The sequence below is a fragment of the Gossypium hirsutum genome, unplaced genomic scaffold (genome assembly GCF_007990345.1).
Source record: "Gossypium hirsutum isolate 1008001.06 unplaced genomic scaffold, Gossypium_hirsutum_v2.1 scaffold_528, whole genome shotgun sequence".
NCBI lineage: Eukaryota > Viridiplantae > Streptophyta > Magnoliopsida > Malvales > Malvaceae > Gossypium > Gossypium hirsutum.
The window spans coordinates 1-25,157 of record NW_024403085.1 but is presented as its reverse complement, the minus strand read 5'-3'; the positions used below and the strand labels follow the sequence as shown (position 1 = coordinate 25,157).

Here is a 25,157-nt window from a genome sequence, read left to right as displayed (position 1 = left end):
CTTCTCCTCATGGTTCCAATGGTGCTTCCACGGTAATCCTCTCTTCTCCTCCCCCCATTTGTGGTGATTGGAATTGATTTTCCTTTTGGTATTTAATTTGGAAAAAAGGAACAAGGAGTTAGGGATGCTACGGAAAACAGTTTGGAAAAGATCAAACGGCAACTGGCCTCTGGCTCCGGTAGGAACTTGCTCCAAGGTCCACTTCTCAAGCGATCTGAGACCGTACGATCTTCTTCTTCTCTCTCTCAATTTTATTACTGGAATTAAGCAGTATTAAAATTCATTTAGTTTTTCGATTCTATTATCAGTTATGGATTTCATAAATTTGTATTTTTCTTTTAAATTCATGAATTTTCAAGCAATTTGATGATTTAGTGTATATACTGTACATTGGTTTAACAGCTGAGGAAATGGAATGAAAGGTGGGTGATATTAGACCCTACGACGGGGAAAATGGAATACAAGTAAGTGTGTTTCCATTTCTTAATTATTTTTGGTTTTCTTCGAAACACTGAAAATTAAACTAGAAATTCTGTTGTTTTGGTTTTTGTAGGACTAGGAGGAATGAGCCAAGTATTAAGGGAATCATCACGTTTGATGAAAACAGCGTCATCTCTATGTCTCCTGTTAACTTTCAGTAAGACAATTTTCTTGTTCCTTGTTTGGTTGATTGTTGCTGTCTGTTACCTGGACTTTATTTTCCCTAAAGTACACAGGCACTTGTGTTTGATATATATTTGGACATAGGCACAGAGTTATGATCCTTGAAATATATGGAAAAGAGAAATGATCATGCCAATGTTGACATATATCCATATTTGTCACCTCCGAGTTATTGCTGTGAGTCTCGATTCTTTAGCTGGGCATTGTTATTAACCTATCTTTTCTGTTTGTTTGTTTTTTCATTACAGTGGACTTCCAAAGTATGATGGCTGTTGTTTCTGTATCCAATAACTTGTTAAGAAACTGAAAAGCTTCGAGGGTCTTTTTGCTTATGTTTGTGGAAGTTTTCAGTTGCTAAACTTGTGTGCTTCTTAACTACCATTTAGATATTGGGACACCCCAGAAAAAGGACTACTTTCTTTGTGCAGAGACGCCTGGTGCTGCTAGAGCTTGGGTATCAACTTTACAGTAAGTTTTTTACAATGTGCTGCACTATATCAGTCTTTTTATTATTCTGTTTTCTGTTTCAGAAGTGATACACACACATGTATTCCCTCTCCATAAGTTTGATCGAACAAGTTTATGCTATGATGTCTTGTGGTGATACGTGGTGGGTACTTGAACTTCAAAGCTGACGGATCAATCAAACTTATGGGGAGGGAATATTTTTTTTTTCTGAAAGCAGGGGAGGGAATATATATGTTCGTGTTTAAGGGATTGCATGTTGTGCTTCTAACTCTCTTGTAACACTTTTGCTTTCTTGATAAGAAACATTTCACATGTCCTTTTGCACTTGTCAGTTTTTGGTTGGTTGTATTTAAGAGGCCAAAATGCCTGAAATGGTAAGAGATTCATGTTCAAAGAAAAGCATAAATTCTTATTACTCTTTGGATTCTCTCCAATTGTCTAAAGTTGACTCTGGATATCTGCTTGTGGTCTGAAAAGTATCTTGCCATATGTTTTATGGACTTCTTTTGGCAACTAATTTTATATATATGGTTGATGTCATCTGTTCGGTGTTCTTCTCCCTTCCAAAAATTAGTGCGACACAATTGGTTCTAAAGGCTCACAAAGAAGCTGTCAATTCCTTAAGTGGCAACGGCTCTGCAAAATTAGGTACAGTTGCAACAGTAGTTGCAGCTGCCAATTCAACAGCCAAGGAATGTTCTAAAGAAATTGAAGCCGCAATGCAGGTATCCTTGAGAAATGTTTTAGGATTGGTGACAAATAGACCCACTGATGGCCCAATGGATGATTTTACAATTATGAAGGTATGCTATGAGCAGTTTATCTGTTCAACCTATTGTGCTTGTATGCTGTGCTTTTAAGTTATTTGAACATACAAGTGGATGTCGAGGTGATTCCTCTAGCTGTTGGGTCCTAGGTTCGTCCTTGTGTAGTTTCTGGTTAGGCAAATGCTTTGATATTCAGATATGTGAATGTGCACATTTATGCTAAATGTTTGCAAGAGTAACTCTAGCTAGCACTTAGATAATGTGCATGTCTTGTTATATTAATCTAGATTCCGAAGCATGATTATGAGGGCTAGTTGAAATGGGCCAAATTGGATGCTGATGTATATTCTGACTATAATGGTGCCTAAGAATACCTTTATGCCAATCTGGGCTGTTAAACCTGGTGGATGTTCCCGTCTTGACAGCTATAAGTGTATAATTGTGTTGTTTGGGTCTCTCAATCTGCTTTCTCACTTGACTTCTTGTCTCTATATTGTGGCTAGTGCTTAGTCAATTAAGGACATTTCATTCTCCCAAGATTTTGTTTTCTGAGTCGTAGCTAATTCTTGTAGGAGACACTACGAGTCAAGGATGAGGAACTGCAGAATTTGGCTCGTGATCTTCGTGCTCGTGATTCAACAATAAGAGAAATAGCAGATAAACTTTCTGAGACTGCTGAAGCTGCTGAATCTGCAGCATCTGCAGCTCATGCAATGGATGAACATAGGAGGATTGCTTGTGAAGAAATTGAGCGCTTAACAAAAGATTCAGAAAAACAAAGGGAAGCATCCATGTTAAAGGTATAGCTAAAACTGGAATTGTGCAACTCTAATCTTATTGCTCACGTGGTGTGGCTAGAGTTTTGAATTTAAAAGAATTCTCATCCAAGAATCATAAGTCTGTCATGTTGATTTTAACTTTTGAGAAGTTACTTTTAATTGTCTTGACCAAGTTGTTATTTAGGTAGCCATGATTTCTATGTCCAAATATAAGCATCATAATTGTGTTTATTTGGAGTTTTTCCTTGGTGTTTATAGCTGAGGGAGTCCGAAGAAAGGCTTGGGTTCCTAAGTGAAGAAAGGGATCAATTGATCAAGCAGAGAGACTCTGCCATGCAGGAGGCACATATGTGGCGTAATGAGCTTGCAAAGGCTCGAGAGCGTGTTGTAATATTAGAAGCAGCAGTTCTGAGAGCAGAGGAGAAGGTCAGAGTTGCAGAAACAGATGCTGAAGCAAGAATAAAAGAAGCAGAGCAGAAAGAGGCAGCCGCTGTGAAGGAAAGCAAGACCTTCTTGCATATGTGAATGCGTTACAAGCACATCTCCAAAGGTTTGACTTATTATATTTTTAAGCATTATCATAATCATCCTGCTTTTACCCTTTCTGGAAACCTTGGAACCATGGTTCATACATTCATGCACTTGATACACCAACACAAATTGTAGAAATAATTGACAAGACAAGCTAATTTTGTGATATACTAACGGAATCTTGCTTCTGGGGAATGCAGATCCCTCTATACATCTCACATAATCAAATAGTGTATTTCATGGCCATCTTTAATTTGCTCTAGGGGATATTTGGATAGAAATTTACCTCTGCGGCTGAATAGAAATGTGTTTGCTTTCATCCAACTTCCTTCTCCTCACTTCTTTGATCTAGAAATGCAAAATCAAGACAAAATCATTGGTCATTAAGAGAAAAGAACTGTGTCCGTGATTATTATTTTACTATGGTAATGCAAACAACACTTTCATTTTCCTCCCCCTTTTGGTTGATTAATCCATTCTCTATGTACTTTAAGCATCTGTAAATTACTTAAAATCCAGGTTAATTAAATCATTTAGTCAGATATGTTCCTTTTTTAGTTGATTTATTGACATGGTTTGTTACTGCTACTTTTATACTGGAACAATAAAGCTTGGTTCAGAATTATCGAGTTGCTTGTCATAGAACTGAAGCTAGCATAAATATCCTTAGTTGCAGTGCAACGGAAGTTGATCTTGTCTTCTATTTTTGTTTGCAGACAACAGAGTGACACGAAGCAAATTTTCGAGGAAAAGATGGAGTCGTCAAATACTAGCAACAGTCCACCTGATACAAAGGACGTTGAGTTGTCAGAGAATGTAGACAAAGCTTGTCTTAGTGTTTCGATAACAGCACCGGTACCTGAGGAGAGCGTAGTCCACATGGCAGCGGGTGAAGTTAACATCCAACCAGTTGGTGAAGGTGAATGGAGTGATATTCAGGCAACAGATGCAAGAATAGCTGATGTAAGAGAGATAGCCCTGAGGCAGAGGGAAGCAGCCATGATATTTCTGTTGTGAGCCCTGCAGTCAATAACCAGCACGACCAAGGACCAAACTCTTTCCACCAGCCTTGACAAATATATATATACACACGCACACATATATATCGATTGTAGGGATTTCGTGGTCGGTTAAACAGGAGAAATGTAAAGATTCGTGGTCTTATGTATGAATTGGGCATTCAATCTTGCTGTTTTAAGCCTGCTATTCTGCACCTTCATAGCATTTAATTTTTTTGAATTATGAGAAAGCATTGCTATTAATGGATTGTCTTAAAGATTATAGGATCTATCCTTTCTACAATTCCAGATGTTTGTAATGATTTCAATTTCTTTATACAATTCAATTCCTGGAGCTTCATTTGAAACCAAGGTATTACTAATATGTTTCTACTTGTTTTTGTTTAATGAATAATTGTCTTGACTTCAAATTCCATTCTAAAGTTTCTTTTATATTTAACAATCTAAATGTTCGCATACTTCAAAAGAAAATATCGAGTGAGCCGTTGGATTTTATTCAATTTGGTAATTAGGCTTAACCATGTATTTCTAGTGGGAGTCATTAGAGGACTTTGAAATAATACTTGAATTTGTAAACTACAAAAATTATATTGCTTCAAACTTTCCCAACTGAATTCTCACAAAGAAGACTTGATTTTTCATTTGCAATATGGAGCTCTAGTCTCTTAACAAATTATTGATTTTCAATACATAATGGGGTATCAAAGTATTTTTCATTGTTTTGCATAATGAAGTGTCCAAGCATTTCTTTTCACTTATACTATTTATTGTCACTATGCTTAGAAGTGAATTAAAATAGGTATCTACTGATATTGGTGGAAAATCATGCCCTCTGTTGTTTAAATTATGTTAAACTATTTGTTCAATGTGATGTCCAAAAATGTTATATGGTTAGGTATCATATATTAAAGAAATGGTATCCTCAATTATATTGTAATGTCAAATTGATTTAAAATTTTACATGGATAATGAATACATTTATAATTACATCCAATGGTTGGCTAAAATTAAATAAACCATTTTAGGAAGCTTCAATCAATAGTTTTTTTTAAAGATTTAACTGATACTTTATCATGTGTATCGATGACATGTTTTTTTATCAGTAAAAGAAATAATCCATGGAAATGCACCAAAGCTCCCCTCACATCTTTATCAGACAAAAATGGGAGCAAGCAAATAAAGGCTCGAAAAAATTGAGCTAAGTTTCAAGGACAATGTGCTCCAACTTATGCATAAAATCATGAGTGATGCCCGGTGCCAAGTACTATAAAATGATATAAAACCTTTTAAAAAAATCGTTGGTTTGCACTTCAAGCAGTGATCCTACCCTGCTGGATTACAATGGAATCCCTAGAAAAGCTCCACCAGATGGCTCATCCCAAACCAACCATGAATCACAATTCATGATTTTCTACCATTGATTCAGGTTTTTGAAGGACTCAAAATTACATCTGGGTTCATCAAATGTGAAAACGGAAGCAATTACTGTAATCAGAATGAAACAACTGACTTGGCATGTGAGGAAGGTCGCAGCTGAGACAGTGCTGTGTCGCTTTCATCAATCTCATCAAGAGACATGAGTGTTCGGTCAACAGGCTTCCTGTAATTAAAACTAGCAATTAGATATAGTCGTGAATTAGCATTACTAATAACACAATTTAAATTCCATCTCAATAATGGATCATATAAGGAAGGGGCATGTTAGAATCTTCCTAACATTATAAATCAGATCGAAATAACCCTCTGTCATCTATTTGAAACATGCTACTCGGATTTGGATGTAAGCATCGAACATGGATATCCCCCACACGGATATCCGAATGTATCAAAAGGGGTCAATGTTATCTAAAAAATAGTTCATATCAAACGTAGGTAAATGCTTCTGCAAAGCATTTTGAATCACAATTCATAGGGGATTGTGATCTAGCTACTTAGGATGATGTTTGTACACTTTTGACAAAAGATGTCAAAGCAAAGTGAATGAATTATTTTCCCAGTAAAAGGTGTCAATCAATGAGAATCTCCTTTACTTTTTTGCGTATAGATACTAAAAATCAATTCAGCCCCCCAAGATATTTAGGAAAAATAGAAAACAAGAAAAGGGAAAGCAGATATTGGTGTTGAGTTACAGAATGTATTACCAGAAAGATGCTTGCATATTGCAAATGTATAAAATCTATGTTAAACTGTGCTTCACACAACTAACCACGCCAGGTAATCTCCTAAGAGTTTTTGAGGTGAAATACTTTGAGTCATTACTGCTTGCCATCAAATTAGAGCAACATAAAATAGCATCATAGGTATTGAATTTAGCAAGGGAAAATTAAACATGCCTCTGAGAGATAAGACTCTCCTCCGATAAAGCCTTTTCCAGCCTCTCTTCAAATGGGGTTGCATGCCAACTCACTTTCTGATCCTGCAAACAGGACAAGGATCCATCAAGCATAGGTGTCCAAACTGCAAGTAGAAATGCAGCCGAAAAATAAAAGATTTACCTCCTTGTATTTATTAGTTGAATTTGGGATTCCATTCCCATCCCACCACTTGGGTGAGATGCGGGAAGACTCATCTTCGTTCCAGTGAGCAGCCACCATACCAATGATGGGTCTATCCCCTGGGGTTCTATTAAATTGAGGGGTTTTGCTGGACGTAACATGAATATTCTTATCAGGATCATCTATGGTAATCTGTTTTGGCTTCAACCAAGAAGACAAGCTTCCTTCATCCTCTGAATCTTTACCAAGTGAAGCTTGTTTTACTCCTAGCTTGGGGGTGCCATTTTCTAATCGTTCAGGAGAATCTTCCTGCTCATTAAACATCTCTTTGGAGCTCAATGGCTCTTTCTTCATTGCATTTAACGGAGAGGTATTCCCAACCGGATTCAAAACTAAATGAACGTATTCAGACCGGATCCGAGTCTTCCCATTTGCAAAGATTCCCACGTTTGAGGGAAAAACAGTTCCTGGGGTTTGCATTTCATCAGAAAGCTTTAACGGGGTTGGGTTTGGCGAGTACTTTGATGCACTTTGGTAACCTAGAGCTTCAAGTTTCTCCGGATTTTGACCAATATTTTCAGATTCAGAAGAAGCATCAGATTCACATTCAAATCGCACAGACTTGTTCCTTTCATAAGCTGAAGTTGAAAAGATACCAGTCTTGGCTGTTTTATCAGCAGTCGTCGCCTCACTACCTTCAGTAGAACAAATGGAGGACATCCCAGTGTTTGCTGCATTCGATATACAACTAAAAAGAAATAGCACGATTCAATTGTCAGGTAGACATCAAAATTATGCGAAAATGTATTCACAAAATCACACAACAAAATTGCAGATACTGTTGCTTCATTTCTAAGAAGAAAACTATTGTCCGCAAAGCAATTCTAAATTCAGTGAGAAGCCAATTACATGTTCCGATTTGTTGATTAAAATTTTTAAAGTCTGAAGTTAAATCTAATAACCTGCTAGGTGTATTATCAGGAGAATCTGACCTCCCCAACACCTCGAAAAGTTTACTTGGAGTGGGTGGCTGGTCAGATTTCTTATCCAACTGAAGCTTATCAATGGATGTGTTTGGAAGCCAAGAACGATACTTCGAAGTCTCTGAATCTCTACCACAAGGGGGGGACTGTTTAAACTTGTTAGATGCTTTGCGAATTTCAACCGGAGTCTCTGGTATTGTGCCACAAGATTTAAGGAACTTTGCCTACGGGAAGGTAAAAAATTTGAGTTGTAATTCGCATTGCACATACAAAGCAACCAATCTAAATCGAATTGCTCGATGTACATACCTCATCCTTGAGACCTTTATTAATTTGTGGAGACTCCAAATCGTTGGATGGAGAATCTCCTTTCTCTTTTAGAACCAAAGCAAGAAAACAAAATAATTACACTTTCAAACAAAGGAAAAATCAAATTTGAGGGGACAAAAAAAAGGAAATGTTGAAATAAGCTAAATCGACTAATAAGCTAGATAATCGATACAGATATAGTTACCTTCATCAACAAATAGAGACGATAATCGATTTCGAGAAACAGTACGTTCCTGCTCAGCCAAAAACGAAAATAAACGAAGCTAGCTTTATTCAAGTTTGTCTTCTCTTTAGAAATATGAAAAGAAAAAGACTAAGAAAGAAAATGTTTCTTGAACTGAATTTTCCGAGAAACCAAACGCAGGTACAAGAAAACTGGAAATGAAAGTGCAAAAACACAAACAAACAAAAAAAAATTACAGTGGATTTCGAAGAGGAAGCGACGAGGTGAGGGCGGGAACGATCGGTTCTGACGCCGAAACAGTGGAAGAAACATCCCATGGCTCTGCACACCGTCAAATCAAGAAACCTCACCACTGATCTCGAGATTATCCCAAACCCTGAGTCTCGATTCAAAAATCGCATACCATTTCATTTATCGGATTCTTGGTTTTTTGTATTATGTTTTAGAATCGGTGATTTAACAGAGAAAAGGAGAAGAGAGAGTTGTTAGGTCGTTTTTTGAAATTTGAAATACCACAAAACGAGGGAAATATTATTATGATTTATTTCCTCTAAAAACGTCTTTCTTAAACGTTATTAAGGAAAAAAATTAAAATGCACCCACATTTATCTTCTCACCTGTCTGTATCCCTGTTGGTACTCGCTGAGTGGGAATGCCACGTATGAAATTGTAATTGTGGTAGTTTAAATTACTGAATTGACCTTTTTGCAATGATAGAAAAGTGTGAAAGGGTAGCGAGTAGAATGTTGGTTGTAAACTTGAGCAGGTGAACCTTTTTTGGAAGGAATGTCTTACCATTTTTTCTTCTTCTCACTAATAACGCTTATTAGGCTTGTAAATCATATTTTTTTTAATTAACAATTTTTAATTTTTAATTTTGTAATTTTTTTTTCAGTTAACTTTAACTTTAATGATTTTGATAAATATGAAAATTATAGATGAATTTCGATGTAATGTAATTTGATGTTCTGGAAAAAATTATAAATTGATTTATAAATTTAATTTTATATAATTATAAATATGAAATATTTCAATTTAATTTTTGGAATCCGTAACACTATTATCAATGTGACATCAATTTAAATTTATTTATTTCATTACTTAAATAATTATATTTATTTAATATAAAAATATTGGATTAACTTATTTATATATATAATTGAATCAATTTTTTTTAAATGTCATAAAAGAGCATTTCATAGATTAAATAACAATAAACAATATAGGAAATCTAGCTATATCGACTTTAACAAATAAAGCCATTAAGTCCGACATATTAAAGTAAGAAACATAATGAAAATGCCAATGGTAAGACACCTTACACCCCCCAATGAGAAAGCTCAAGTTTGAATATTGGAGATGACATTATTAAGAGGACAATCACGAACCTTGAAAAAATTAGTTTACACAAGTTGTAAAACGAACATAAAAGATACTTTTATTCTAAAAAAATAACCAAAATCAAAATATAAGTACTGCAAATTATGCATTTTAGATTAATTATATATTAAATTTTAACATTTATTTTTGTTAATTATTAAAACCAAAATATGAAATATTGTAACACCCCTTGCTTGAGCCCGAACCTAAACTCAAGCAGAAAATGATATATTTCAAAGTCAAATAATTCACTTTAGTACCAAACATGACATTTAAGTTCAATTCATTCTTTAGGTTAATTTTAGGTCTTTTAAGACTTTTTTTTAATCATTTCTAAGCTTACTCTACAATCTGACTTCAATATGAGATTGTTCGAGGTCTTTTTGGTGAGAAAACATTTATATTAGGGTAGAATAGGAAATTTGTATCGGTACAACTCCTCTAAGTACCAATACAAGTCCTTCATGTATTGGTATTTGGGTGCCGGGAGCCAAAAATCGAGCTTAAACACACCCAAAGACTTCCTTAAACATACTCTATTCAATTACAATCATTCTTAGGGTCAGTTATTCATTACTTAAAAAAAGTACTTCTGATTCCAAAAGCATTTTTGGAAGAAAAGCTGTGCAGAACAAGCTGCTTTTGGTTGAAATTTTTAGCTTTTCAAAAGTACTTTTCAGAAGTGCTTTTCAAGAGGGGAAGCTAAAAATTTTACTTTTTCCCCTCCTAAAAGCACTTTTGGTGCTTAATTACTTTTTCACCTACTTTCCTTTTTTTTTCTTAGTGCTTAATTACAAATGTGTTAAAATTATTAATTAAAATAAAAAAATATTTCTTAAAATACTAATTACAAATATTTAATGGTTATATTTAAATATTTAAAATATAGTTTATATATTCTAATTAAATTTTATAAATAATTAATATTTATTGTTTAAAAATATTTAAAATTTATATTTCATATATTAAAATATTAACAACGAGTTATAATAAATTTTTTATATTCTTACTAAAATATAATAATATTAACTAATTTAAATATTATTTAAATGCATATTTGTTACTTGATAATAACATGTCTAAAATGGACATTTTATTTTTCAAAAGCACTTTTTGACAACAATACTAAACACTCAAATTTTAAACCAAACTTTTCAAAAGTACTTCTTAAAAATATTGTCAAACTAGCCCTTAATCATTTTCCAACCTTAAATTACACGAAAATACCATTTAAAGCATCACATGTTCATCTATGTTCATTCACTAACACATGACCACATTGTCCTCAAAATCTTTCCACTTCAACTTAACTTTTGTATGAACTAATGCATTATCTTCCACTTTCATACCAATTGAACACTTATGTACATGCCAATGCCCATAATTCAAATACTTAATTCCCAAACCTTGTTTTGATGAGATGTGGTTTGATTTATGCCATTTGAACTCTTCGCACACAATTACTTTTTGTACACTACACGTTTGAAAATTACATGTTTAACTTTACGAAAACTTAGTAAGTACTCACGTGAATTCTACTTATCTAAGCTTTTAACATTAATATCATTAAGTTACACTAGTTCTTTTTTCAAAAGATATATAAATTATTTAATACTTGTAACATGTCTTATAAATAATTTGGTACTCACGTGAATTCTACTATCTAAGTATTTAACACTTCTTTGTAGCTTTCGCAGTGAAAATTGCTCCAGCATCTTTTTCTGCATTCTTATCATTCTTAGTACCAACAGCGTTTAACTACACCGCTTTACTTAGTTGCAACTAGTGGTACATCTAGCTGAACTTCTCGAACTAGCTACTCCTAGGTGTCTTCTCAAAGCATCACAAAAGATGTTACTTCACAAGGTTCTATTGTCATTCTTCTCTGAATGAAGATTTAAGTGAAGGTGAACTCAAATTAGATTCCTCAAACGTTGCATGATAAGTTGGTTTGTTTAACTTGTGCCATAGATTTCTGGCAGTAGCAGTAAAGCTTTCTTGTAGAGTAATGTTTCTTTAAGGTTGAAGGATTAGTTAAAGGAGTTTAAGGCCAACTACAACTCAATTTCATAACTTAAATACCTAAATTTTTTGCAAGTTTTTCCCTCCAAAAATAAGGAAACTGAATATTTTGGTGCAAAAATAACCCTTTAAAAATAAAAGCAGGAACAAAAAATTTACCAAAAATAATAAAAGGCAAAAGGAAACTTGGAATTTGAATTTAGTGCTTTTCCTTGGGTGCCAAGTCAGAGTTAGCACATCTCGACTAAATTCTTTAATTTTTTGAACCTAACAACTTCAAGGCTCTTGGTAAATAAATCTACCAGTTGATTCTTAGTAGATACATGCATAAATTCAATGGTTCCATTCTCCACTAACTCTTTAATTAAGTGATGCCTTGTGTCATCATGCTTAGTCCTGGAGTGAAGAAAATGGTTCTTTGAGATATTGATTCGACTGGAGTAGTCTCAATTGGCAGTGCAATTCCAAAAAAAACCTTCAAGCATTTGCCTTATTCATAATAGTTATACACAATAGCTTCTAGCATCTATATACTAAGGTTCAGTTATTGAATATGATACTAAAGGTTGTTTCTTACTGTACCAAAATTCTAATTTCGAGCCAAGATAAAAATACCCACTAGACATGCTCTTCCTATCATCCACATTACTTGCCCATCAGTATCATCGAAACCAACAAGGCTCATGTTTTTATCCTTAAACAACCAAATACCAAGATCTAATCTCTAATTCACATATAGAAGTATCATCTTCACAACTTTTAAATGTAACTCCTTGTAGCGACCTAAAAATTCGGCACGGGCGCTAGTTGAAATGATTATTGAAAAATTAAAGTTTCAAATTTTATTTACAAAAGAGGAGTCGCCACCGATCTTTTTTAGGTGTGATCGGACACCAAATAAAATCCTTTTTTAGAAGAATTTTTTTAAACTTTTCTAAAAAAAAGAGACAATTTTAGGTCCACGTCAAAATCCAGAGAAAATTAGGGTCCGGGAGTCGGTTACGCGCGAGGAAGGTATTAGCACCCTCGCGACGCCCAAAATTGGTATCTCGTTAAACGCATGTTGTCTTAATTTTCAAAAATACGAGTTCCATTTAATATTTAGTCGTGATCCGATTGAAATACGAGAACCCCTTTTTTTTTAAAAAAAAACACGAGAATTTTGAAGCGCAGTATTTCTTTTTTAAAACGAAAGTTTTTTTAAAAATACGAGAATTTTTGAAAACACGAGAATTTGTAAACACGAAAATTTTAGAAACACGAAAATTTTTAGAAAAAACGAAATTTTCTTAAAACACGACATTTTTTTTGAAACACGGGAATTTTTAAAACAGGGAAATTTTAGAAACACGAAAATTTTTAAAACACGACATTTTTTGAAACACGATTTAAAAAACAAAAATTGAAATGCGAGAATATTTTGAAACACGAATTTTTTTTAAACGCGAGAATTTTTGAAAACATGGAAACTTTGAAACACTGGAGTTTTTGAAAACACGAGAATTTGTGAAACACGAAAATTTGTGAAAACACGTAAATTTTTTTTAAACACGAAAATTTTTGAAACGCCAGAATTTTTGAAAACACAAAGATTTTTGAAAACACGAAAATTTTTGAAAATACGAAAACACTAAATTTGTCGAATACTGAATTTTTTTGAAAACACAATAATACCAAAATATTCACGAGAATTTTTTTATTTTTTTATTATTTTTTATTATTTTTATTTTTTTTGAAACACGAGATTTTTTTTTGAAAACACGAAAACACGAATTTTTGAAACACGAAATTTTTGAAAACACGATTTTTTTAGAAAGAAACACGAATGTATTTTTTTCGAAACACGGGAAATTTATTATTATTATTTTGAAACACGTGAAATTTTGAAGACATGAAAATTTTTGAAACACGATTTTTTTCTTTAAAAAATACCGTATTTAACACGAGTTGATGATATTCACCCCGATATGGCGATGAAACCATCGAATTAGTGTTAAATCAATTCAATTTAATCTTTAATCGGGATCCTAATAAAACACGAGAATTTTTATTAAAATACGAGGAATTTTGAATATTTTCGATTTTTTAGAAGGGCGTCCCGTATTTAACATAAGCCATCGATATTCACCCAACATAGCAATGAATTCGATGATTTAAAATTAAATCGGTTTGTTGTCTTATGCATTAAATATTTTTTATTTTTAAAATACAAGTAAAATAAATGTAACAATATTTCTAAAAACTATCTAAAAAATGCTAATTTAATTGAAATAATATAATATTTAAATAAATGGACTAAATTTAAAAAAAATGAGAAATTACCAAAAGCCCCCTTTTCCTTTTTTCTTATTCTTTTTTTTTTCGACCCGATATATTATTTTTTTATTTTTTTTCTTTCCCCTTTTTTCTCTTTTTTTTCTTTCTTCTCTTCTTCTTCCTTCCCTCTTTCGGCTCTAGCCTCTTTCACCGCCGCTGCCACTTGCGTCGATCTCCTCCGCCCTCGGTGGTTGTGGTTGGGCTCTCCTCTTCCCCTCCTCTCTTCCTTCTCTCTTCTCTTTTCCTTCCTTTTTCTTTTTTTCGAAACTTTCTTCTCTTTTTTTTTTGATTCATGGGGGTTCTTGATTTTTGGAGTTTAAACTCCTTTTTATAGTTGGTTTTGCTTCTTTTTTGCAGGTAGCAAGTGGGGAAGGAGCAGCCACCCATGTTTGTGGCCTGAAAATCTGGGAAGTGGGTGCCCCAAATCACGTAACCTGTCTGAAGGACCAAATCACAAATGCAGCAAAACTTCTGGGGCTAAATGTAATTTTTAGAAAATTTAGGATTAAAATGAAATTTAATGAAAGTTTAGGGGTCTAAGTGAAATTTAAAGAAAGTTTAAGGGTCAAAATGAAATTTAGGAAAAGTTTAGGGTCAAAATGCAATTTTTATTTTTAAATTTTTTTTTTGAAATTTTGAAAATTAAACACAAATTCTAGTCGGACAAAAATTTAGTGCTTACAACTGCCCCTCTTTGCTCATCATTGTGAAACAAGGATAGTGCAAAGACTTAAAAGCACTAAATTTTGTTCAATTGTCCAATCTTTATTCTTTACTCGGCATGTGATCCTGAGCTCAACTCATTTCTCGCAATATGAATTGACTCTTTAAAACTAGACATTAAAAATAAAAATTGAAAATAGCTCAGCACGTGAGCCAAGGCTCAACTCACTTCTCGCAATATGAGTTGATTTTTGAAAACAGAATTTGCAAAAGGCTCAACTCACCTCTCGCAATATGGGTTGATTTTTTGAAAAACAGAAATTAAAAGGCTCAACTCACCTCTCGCAATATGAGTTGAATTTTGAAAACAAAGATTGAAATTACCTCAACGTGTCTTGAGGCTCAACTCATTTCTCGCAATATGAGTTGAATTTTGAGAAGCAGAAATTGAAAATACCTCAACGTGTCTTGAGGCTCAACTCATTTCTCGCAATATGAGTTGAATTTTGAAAACAGAAATTGAAATTACCTCAACGTGTCTTGAGGCTCAACTCATTTCTCGCAATATGAGTTGATTTTGAAAAACAAAAATTAAAAGGCTTAACTCACCTCTCGCAATATGAGTCAATTTAAAACATAAACTAAAAATACCTCAATGTGTCTTGAGGCTCAACTCATTTCTCGCAATATGAGTTGAATTTTGAAAACAGAAATTGAAATTACCTCAACGTGTCTTGAGGCTCAACTCATTTCTCGCAATATGAGTTGAATTTTGAAAACGGAAATTGAAATTACCTCAACGTGTCTTGAGGCTCAACTCATTTCTCGCAATATGAGTTGAATTTTGAAAACAGAAATTGAAAATACCTCAACGTGTCTTGAGGCTCAACTCATTTCTCGCAATATGAGTTGAATTTTGAAAACAGAAATTGAAATTACCTCAACGTGTCTTGAGGCTCAACTCATTTCTCGCAATATGAGTTGAATTTTGAAAAGCAGAAATTGAAAATACCTCAGCGTGTCCTGAGGCTCAACTCATTTCTCGCAATATAAGTTGAATTTTGAAAACAGAAATTGAAATTACCTCAGCGTGTCCTGAGGCTCAACTCATTTCTCGCAATATGAGTTGAATTTTGAAAACAGAAATTGAAATTACCTCAACGTGTCTGAGGCTCAACTCATTTCTCGCAATATGAGTTGAATTTTGAAAACAGAAATTGAAATACCTCAACGTGTCTTGAGGCTCAACTCATTTCTCGCAATATGAGTTGAATTTTGAAAACAGAAATTGAAATTACCTCAACGTGTCTTGAGGCTCAACTCATTTCTCGCAATATGAGTTGAATTTTGAAAACAGAAATTGAAATTACCTCAACGTGTCTTGAGGCTCAACTCATTTCTCGCAATATGAGTTGAATTTTGAAAACAGAAATTGAAAATACCTCAACGTGTCTTGAGGCTCAACTCATTTCTCGCAATATGAGTTGAATTTTGAAAACAGAAATTGAAATTACCTCAACGTGTCTTGAGGCTCAACTCATTTCTCGCAATATGAGTTGAATTTTGAAAACAGAAATTGAAATTACCTCAACGTGTCTTGAGGCTCAACTCATTTCTCGCAATATGAGTTGAATTTTGAAAAGCAGAAATTGAAAATACCTCACGTGTCTGAGGCTCAACTCATTTCTCGCAATATAGTTGAATTTTGAAAACAGAAATTGAAATTACCTCAACGTGTCTTGAGGCTCAACTCATTTCTCGCAATATGAGTTGAATTTTGAAAACAGAAATTGAAATTACCTCAACGTGTCTTGAGGCTCAACTCATTTCTCGCAATATGAGTTGAATTTTGAAAAGCAGAAATTGAAAATACCTCAGCGTGTCCTGAGGCTCAACTCATTTCTCGCAATATAAGTTGAATTTTGAAAACAGAAATTGAAATTACCTCAGCGTGTCCTGAGGCTCAACTCATTTCTCGCAATATGAGTTGATTTTTTTAACAACAGAAATTAAAATTACCTCAGCGTGTCCTGAGGCTCAACTCACCTCTAGCAATATGAGTTGATTTTGAAAAACATAAATTAAAAGGCTTAACTCACCTCTCGCAATATGAGTCAATTTAAAACATAAACTAAAAATACCTTGGCGTGCCCCTAGGCTCAACTCACTTCTCGCAATATGAGTTGATTTTTGAAAAACAGAAATTAAAAGGCTCAACTCACCTCTCGTGATATGAGTTGATTTTCTTGGAAAGCATGAACATTAAACATTAAAATACCCAAAACCAGTCTTTTGGTAGAACTCGGGTATCTTTTCCTTTGATTCAGTGCGACTCTCATTCAAGATTTCTTGCTCTGTTGGAGTACCTGTATATGCCATGTATCATTATATGCACATGTTTGTCTTAAATGCTTTTATGCCTACATGATTATGCGGTGCTCCTTAAGCATGTTTGTCGTATGTCCATTTAGCCACGATTGTTGAGGATCTGCGTTCATTGCTTTGATTCTCGACCTTCTCTTCAGGCCTCATACCTGTCTTCGAGCTTTACGAGTAATCGACGTTTCTCAGATATCACCCTTTTGCCCTTGGTTAAACTTTGTTCTTGCTTTGAAGATCTTGCACTTATCAAATTCTTATCCGGGTAATGCTTGACATTTCTTTTGTTTAGAGCATGTCATTTCACTATTTATCATTAAATAAACACATAATGAGATACATGAGAATGGTCAGGTAGGGACAAAAAGGATATCTCATATTCCTTTATTTCAAATGTGGCAAACAAAGAAAGTTAACCAATGAGAGTAAAAATGTCAAAAAGAAAGAAAAGGTCGTATACAACGGATACAAATGCTCTAGATATTCAACACATGAACTCTTCCACGTTCCTCAATCAATAATCTTTTCGAGCATGGCTTCTTGCGTAGAAAATTTTGAGCTTTCAGAGTGCTTCAAATACTGTAGTCTCACTACTTGACCTACCGTTCGACCGCCAGGTTTGTTTCATTAGGACGCCCTCTCGGGTTTTCATCCTAATCTTTTTGTACTAATCAAGACGCCCTTTTCGGGTTTTCGCCCTGATCCTTTTTTTTTTTAAGATGCCCTTTTCGGGTTTTCATCTTAACATAATATTTCTTCACCACATCTGAATTCACCGGATTCGGTAACTCCTTCCCATCCATCTCGGTAAGGATTAAAGCTCCTCCTGAGAATGCCTTTTTTACAACGTATGGTCCTTCCCAATTTGGTGCCCATTTTCCTCGTAGGTCTTTTTGTATTGGGAGAATCTTTCTTAGAACGAGTTCTCCTTCATGGAACTCTCTTGGTCGTACCTTCTTGTCATGGGCTGCGATCATTCTCTTTTGGTACATTTGCCCATGACAAATTGCCCTTAGACGTTTTTCTTCAATGAGGTTCAACTGATCATATCGAGCTCGAACCCATTCTGCTTCTTCTAACTTTGATTCCATCAATACTCGCAGAGAGGGGATCTCAACCTCGATAGGTAGCACAGCTTCCATTCCATAGACTAGAGAGAAAGGAGTTGCTCCCGTAGATGTTCGCACAGATGTGCGATATGCAAACAAAGCAAATGGAAGTTTCTCGTGCCAATCTTTATATGTCTCAGTCATTTTCCCAATGATCCTCTTAATGTTCTTGTTAGCTGCTTCAACAGCCCCGTTCATCTTTGGGCGATAGGGCGAGGAATTATGATGCTTTATTTGGAACTGCTCGCACACTTCTTTCATCATCTTATTGTTCAGATTCGTGGCATTATCTGAGATGATTCTTTCAGGCAAACCATAACGGCAAATGATTTCCTTTTTCAAAAACTTGCACACTGCAGTCTTCGTCACATTGGCAAACGAAGCGGCTTCAATCCATTTTGTGAAGTAATCGATAACCACAAAAATGAATCGATGTCCATTTGAAGCTTTTGGAGAAATTGGCCCTATGACATCCATGCCCCACATAGAAAAAGGCCACGGAGAAGTCATGACATGAAGGGGTGAAGGGGCTACATGAATTTTATCGCCGTAGATTTGACATTTGTGGCATTTTCTGGCAACATTGATGCAGTCACTTTCCATTGTCAGCCAATAATAACCGAGTCTCATGATCTTTCTGGCCATATTGAAACCATTGGCATGCGTTCCGCAAATTCCCTCATGGACCTCTTCAAGTATTTTTCTGGTTTCAACATCATCCACACATCTCAAAAGCATCTGATCCTTTCCTCTTTTATACAGGATATCCCCATCAAGAACAAATCCCGCTGCCATTCTTCTAATTGTTCTTTTATCGTTCTCATTCGCTTGTTCGGGATACCTTTGATTCTTGATATATTCTAAGATATCATGGAACCAAGGCCGTCCGTCTACTTCTTTCTCAATGCTACAACAGTGTGCAGGGACCTCGTATATGCTCATTTTGAGGGGCATTATTTCTGCTTCTCTACTTGCTTTGAACATTGAAGCCAAAGTGGCTAGGGCATCAGCCAGTTGGTTCTCTTCTCGTGGGAAGTAATGAAAAGTTATTTCTTTGAATTCCTTGGTCAATCCAGCCACTAAATCGCTGTACTTAATCAATTTTGAGTCCCTCACTTCCCATTCTCCACGGATTTGGTAAATCACTAGGGCTGAGTCCCCGTACACCTCCAAGATCTCGATGTTTCGTTCGATAGCTGCACGAAGCCCCATGATACAGGCCTCATATTCTGCGATATTATTGGTACAGAAGAAGTTCAGTCTTGCAGTGAACGGATAATGATTCCCGTCTGGTGATACTAGGATTGCTCCAATTCCATGCCCTAAAGCATTTGACGCACCATCAAAGCACATCTTCCATGACTTCTCTTTTGATGACTCGGATTCTATTTCTGTGATGCACATTAAGTCTTCGTCTGGGAAATCGAATCTTAAAGGCTCATATTCCTCTGTCGTTCGAGTTGCTAAGAAGTCAGCTATTGCGCTCCCTTTTATTGACTTCTGACTTACATAGGCAATGTCATATTCCGAAAGGAGGAGCTGCCATCGTGCCATTCTTCCTGATAGTGCCGGCGATTCCATCATGTATTTTATTGGGTCCAGCTTTGAAATTAGCCATGTCGTGTGATACAACATATATTGTCTGAGTCTCCGAGCTACCCAAACCAGAGCGCAACAATATTTCTCAACGGACGAATATTTTGCCTCATATTCAGTGAACTTTTTGCTGAGGTAGTAGATCGCCTTTTCTTTCTTTCCTGACTCGTCATGTTGTCCCAGTACGCAACCCATTGAACTTTCGAACACTGTCAGATACAAAATTAATGGTCTTCCCGGAGTTGGCGGTACTAGCACTGGAGGACTGGACAAATATTGTTTTATCTTATCAAAGGTCACTTGGCATTCCTCGTTCCATTCTCCCGGGTTATGTTTTCGAAGAAGCCGAAAGATTGGGTCGCATTGGTTGGTAAGTTGAGCGATAAATCGGGCGATGTAATTTAATCTCCCTAAAAATCCTCTAACTTCCTTTTGCGTGCGCGGAGGTGGTAATTCTTGGATGGCTTTTATTTTATCTGGATCAACTTCGATACCTCTTTCACTGACAATGAAGCCTAGCAACTTTCCCGAGGTAGCCCCGAATGTACATTTGGCTGGATTAAGCTTTAGCTGAAACTTTCTCAGCCTTTCGAACAACTTCTTGAGGTTCATTACATGCTCTTCTTCTCCTCGAGATTTAGCAATCATATCGTCGACGTAGACCTCTATTTCTTTATGCATCATGTCATGGAATAACGTCACCATAGCCCTCTGATATGTTGCCCCAGCATTCTTTAACCCGAATGGCATCACCTTGTAGCAGAACGTTCCCCACATTGTTATGAAGGTAGTTTTCTCCATATCCTCAGAAGCCATCTTGATCTGATTATACCCCGAGAATCCATCCATGAAAGAAAACAATGAATGTTTTGATGTGTTGTCCACCAACGTGTCAATATGTGGCAAGGGAAAATTATCTTTTGGGCTTGCTCGATTTAGGTCACGGTAATCCACGCACATTCGTACTTTTCCATCTTTCTTTGGTACCGGGACTATGTTAGCCACCCATTCTGGATATTTGGAGGCTTATAGAAGCCAGCGTCAAATTGCTTCTTGACTTCCTCTTTTATTTTCAACAGCATTTCGGGCCTCATCCGTCTTAATTTTTGCTGGATGGGCTTGCATTCTGGTTTTAATGGGAGCTTATGGACCACTAAATCTTCATCTAGCTCTGGCATGTCCTGGTATGACCACGCGAAAACATCTTTGTATTCGCGGAGTAAAGTGATCAAACTACGCCTGGTACTTTCTGAAATAGAAGTCCCAATCTTCACTTCCTGTTTCCTCTCTTCAGTGCCCAAATTTATTGTTTCTACAGATTCTTCATGAGGTAGAACCTGTTTATCCTCTTGTTCCACCATTCTTAACAATTCAGGAGACGAGACATAATCTTCAGCATTTTCTTCGGCTTCAAATTCTCCTAAGCAAACAGCCTTCTCAAAATCAATTTCAAGATTCGTAACGGGCTTATTCATGTCGTCAATATCTGAGCACCTGAAACTTGAATGGAAAAGGAAGCTATCGGGGGACATCCAAGTATTGGAAACAACAAACAAATGTTATGCATGGCAATGAGGCAAATGTAAGGATAGGCTATGAAATGAGAAAATGATTATGAAATTAGTGATAATGCGAAAAATCGTGACAAAATGCATCTTCATTGATATTCATTTAAATGATAAAGAGCGAATGCAAACTTTACAAAAGAAATCTATTATATCTAAGGACACAATAGAAGGTTGATGTTTAGCATTACTCTGAAGGCTTATAAACTATAAGAAGCTCCTCAGCAATCCAATTGTTCAACATGAAACCAGGAGGGCAAGGGCGTATCCTCGAGACATCTTTACTTGCACCAGCTTCTTTGTCAATGACATTTATACTAACATTCTGAAAATCCTTTTCAATTAATCCCAACATGTTTCGTGGATCCTCTTGTCCAGGGTACATCATTCCCGCAGATGTAAATGTTTTTGACAAAGGAGGGTACTCTATTGGTTCCCATTCTGGTTCTCGGCCCAAAGTTCTTGCAATTCTTCTTTCTTGATCCTTCTTCCACTGTCTTCTTCTTTGGCGCATGTCAGGCTGGAACCCCAAACCGTATCGGGCCTTGTGGTGCACTGGCTTTAAAGCCCTCACTATTCCTTGCATATATCTCCCTAAACCTCTTCTCGCACGAGCTCCCCTTCCTACGGTCAACTTGACACCCATTCTGGTATTTCTCGACAGTTTTGGCATTGGAATTCTATTTCCCTCAGCGACGAAAGTGGCATTGATGAATTCAATGGATCGAAAGGAACATTCCACTGCATCCTTGCTTACTTCCAGATATGGCGCATCAGCAGAGATAGATGCGATGATGTCTTCTTCGCCCTCGACTGTGACCAAACAACCATCCATGATGAATTTCACTTTTTGATGGAGGGATGACGGGACTGCTCCACAGAATGAATCCAAGGTCTTCCCAAAAGGCAGTTATAAGAGGGTGTAATGTCCATGACTTGGAATTCGACCTCATAGATGTAGGGGCCCACTTCCAAAGGGATTTCGATCTTTCCCATGACTTCACGCCTCGTCCCGTCGAATGCCCTTACCGTGGAATGACAGGGCTTTAAGTAGGACAAATCTATCGGTATTCTGGAAAGTGTAGCCAATGGCATAACATTTATTGCTGACCCATTATCGATGAGTACGTTCGGTATTATGTAGCCCTTGCAGCGGGTCGTGATATGCAGCGCTTTCATCGAACCTCTACCATTTAGCGGTATCTCATCATCACTAAAATAGATGAAGTTGTCCGCATTCAGATTGTTTACCCACCTATCAAGCTTTTCGACAGATATGTTGTTGGCCACGTAAGCTTGATTTAACACCTTCAATAAAGCGTTCCGGTGTGGCTCTGAATTTAACAGTAGAGATAGAACTGAGATTCGTGCTGGCTGCTTGCTCAGTTGTTCCACCACACTATATTCGCTGTGCTTAATAAATTTCAAGAATTCTTGAGCTTCTTCCTCATTCACAGGCTTTTTAGTTTCTTGCACGGGTGGAATTTCTTGCTCGACTTCGACCTCGTGCATCACTGCTTTCCCTTTTTGCTTCGAGTCACTACTTTTCTTTACCGGTTCAACTTCTTTAGAATAGCATCGTCCACTACGAGTAAAATGACCTACCTCCCCAACATCTTCAATTATGGCTTTGGACTTTTCAACTTCCGGTGTAACGATATTAACATCATATCTCCACGGTACTGTTTTATTGTCCTTATACGGGAAAGGAGATGGTACTTCAATTACCATCTGTGGTTTCAATGGCTCTCTCATCGCGTCGTAATAAATTACCAACGGTCGATCAGCACTATAAGGGGGCCCTGATGATTGGCTATCAGAGACGCATACTTCTCTTTCATTGGCATCTTCACTCTTGTTAAGGACCTTGATCTCCTTATTATTCATCCGGTCTTGAAGTAACCTTTTAAAGTCCTCGCACGACTGAATGTCGTGCCTAACAATCCCATGAAAATTGCAAAAACTTTGACCTTTTCTCCAAAAACTCTATCAGAGTGACAGAGCAATCCTTTCTTAACTAATACCTCCCAGATTTTCTGCAGAGGCGTCCTTATTTCTGCCACACATCTTCTGACCTTCCATTCATCCTCTTTCCCCACTGTGCTCACATTCCCTTCGGTATGGTTAGGGAACGGGTTCCCCGTGGCGTTACTAGCACTATCGAATCGTAGGATACCCGCGTCAATGAGTCCTTGAACTCTCCTTTTGAAAGCGAGACAGTTCTCAGTAGAGTGCCCTTGGTTCCCTGCATGGTATGCACAACTAGCGTTTGGATCGTACCACTTTGGGTATGGAGGTTTAAGGGGTGCCATGTAATGGGGAGAAATTAGCTGTTTTTCTAAAAGTTTTGGGTACAATTCCCCATACGACACAGGGATAGGGGTAAATTGTGGTATCTCAGGATTATGCCTTGATGGTCTTGGTTCGTTTCTGGGTTGGCTTTGGGCGGGTACCGTGTTTTGTGGGAAAGTAGTGACGGGTCTTTGGTTGTTCGTGGCGTATACGGGGCAGGACGGATGTGGTGCTTGGTAGTAAGGGGTTTGAGGGGGATAATGGAAATTTGAGGGTGGATAATTTCGAGGTCGGGGTTGATTAGGATACGAATTGGGAATGTAACGACTCCCAGTTCCCACCATGAGGGCTTCTGGCTCTTTCTTCCTTAAGGGTGCTGCTTTTCTTGAGCCTTCTGCTCCTTCCATTCTACCGCTCTTGATGGCATTCTCTATGAGTTCACCGGATATTACAATATCCGCGAAATCTTTCGTGGCACTTCCCACTAATTTGTCATAAAACGGTGCCTTTAAAGTATTGATAAAGAGAACAGTTATCTCCGTTTTTGTTAGTGGGGGTTCCACTTGAGCTGAGACGTCTCTCCATCTCTGCGCATACTGTCTAAAGGTCTCTGATGGCTTTTTCTCCATCATTTGCAAGGTCATACGGTCTGGCACCATATCCGATACATGCTTGTACTGCTCGCAAAATGCTGACGCCAAGTCCTTCCAAGATCGAATCTTTTCTCTACTGAGTTGATTGTACCACCGAAGAGCTGACCCTGTTAGACTATCTTGAAAGCAATGTATGAGTAGTTTATCCTCGTTCACATAACCGGCCATCTTTCGACAGAACATAATGAGATGTGCTTTTGGGCACCTTGTCCCATCATACTTCTCAAAGTCAGGCACTTTGAACTTCGGAGGTAAAATTAGATCAGGTACCAAACTGAGTTCCTTGGCACCTAGTGCGGAGAAGACTTCAGTGCCTTCTATTGCTTTGAGTCTTTCCTCTAGACTCCTATATTTTGCGTCATGGTTATCCAATTTCAACTTGGCTACCTCTGTTGGGTCATCCAGATCTGGAACTAGTGGATTAGCAGGATTAGCCCCTGGGTTCGATGCTAACATTCCTTGCCCTAAATTAGTGGGTGGAGCAGGTGACATAGGTCGATGTTCCAAGCCAGTGGGTTCCTCTTGAGTATACCCTCTTTGTATTGTATATGCGGGCGGTGGAGTGAATCCCGGGGGATAGAATGGATCCTGATCATGGTGAATTCTTAACCGAGGTTCCATAACATCGGAGTTCTGCATGGGTCCCTTTCCTTTGACCAAAGTTGTCATCATCTCCATCATTTTAGCCATCTGATCTCTTTGCTCGAGCGATTCCTCTCGAGATCTCACCATTAGGTCTCTCGTCTCTTGTTGCGATTTGGCCAGTTGCTCTTGTAATTCCTTTTGAGCCCTTTCCATCCTTTCAATTCTCTCATTGAATTCATTCTCCATTACTCTAGCTTGTCGGCGCGTTTTATACGGATGACGTGGTTCCAGTCTTGAAGTCTTGCAACTGCGAATTGTATATTTTAACCTCAGCGAACGAGTATGGGATATGCAATGAATGAATTGATGCATGAATGA

General features: G+C 36.7%; 2 protein-coding genes across 3 annotated transcripts; one reads left to right on the top strand and one right to left on the bottom strand.

The window, feature by feature from the left end:
- Window positions 1-13: 13 nt before the first annotated feature.
- LOC107954848 (switch-associated protein 70) lies at window positions 14-4,470 on the top strand (the record flags this gene model as incomplete). The annotated part of the gene is given in 12 exon segments (XM_016890536.2): window positions 14-32; window positions 109-222; window positions 403-464; window positions 554-637; window positions 912-943; window positions 1,050-1,131; window positions 1,706-1,934; window positions 2,471-2,698; window positions 2,936-3,167; window positions 3,170-3,227; window positions 3,925-4,196; window positions 4,199-4,470. Coding segments are annotated over 12 exon segments (1,495 nt in total), but the record flags the coding sequence as incomplete, so codon positions are not given.
- A 1,005-nt stretch (window positions 4,471-5,475) lies between these two features.
- LOC107954847 (protein JASON) lies at window positions 5,476-8,752 on the bottom strand. Of its 2 annotated transcripts, none has more exons than XM_016890535.2 (7): window positions 8,456-8,752; window positions 8,220-8,268; window positions 8,015-8,079; window positions 7,715-7,929; window positions 6,723-7,470; window positions 6,561-6,643; window positions 5,476-5,827 (listed from the first exon to the last, which is right to left on the bottom strand). In XM_016890535.2, exons 1-7 carry the CDS (start codon window positions 8,618-8,620, stop codon window positions 5,719-5,721), a joined length of 1,434 nt encoding a protein of 477 aa, XP_016746024.2. In that variant the 5' UTR covers window positions 8,621-8,752; the 3' UTR covers window positions 5,476-5,718. The 2 variants fall into 2 exon arrangements, with proteins under 2 accessions (XP_016746024.2, XP_016746023.2); XM_016890534.2 differs by having other exon boundaries at window positions 7,685-7,929; window positions 8,456-8,735.
- Window positions 8,753-25,157: the final 16,405 nt, after the last annotated feature.

Bases quoted from the DNA above. Each gene is read 5' to 3' on its own strand.
- LOC107954847 (XM_016890534.2), bottom strand. From the start codon at position 8,620: ATGCGATTTTTGAATCGAGACTCAGGGTTTGGGATAATCTCGAGATCA. The intron at 8,269-8,455 runs GTAATTTTTTTT...TTGGCTGAGCAG, and splicing joins CTTCCTCTTCGAAATCCACT to GAACGTACTGTTTCTCGAAA. The intron at 7,930-8,014 runs GTATGTACATCG...ACCTTCCCGTAG, and splicing joins ATAAAGGTCTCAAGGATGAG to GCAAAGTTCCTTAAATCTTG.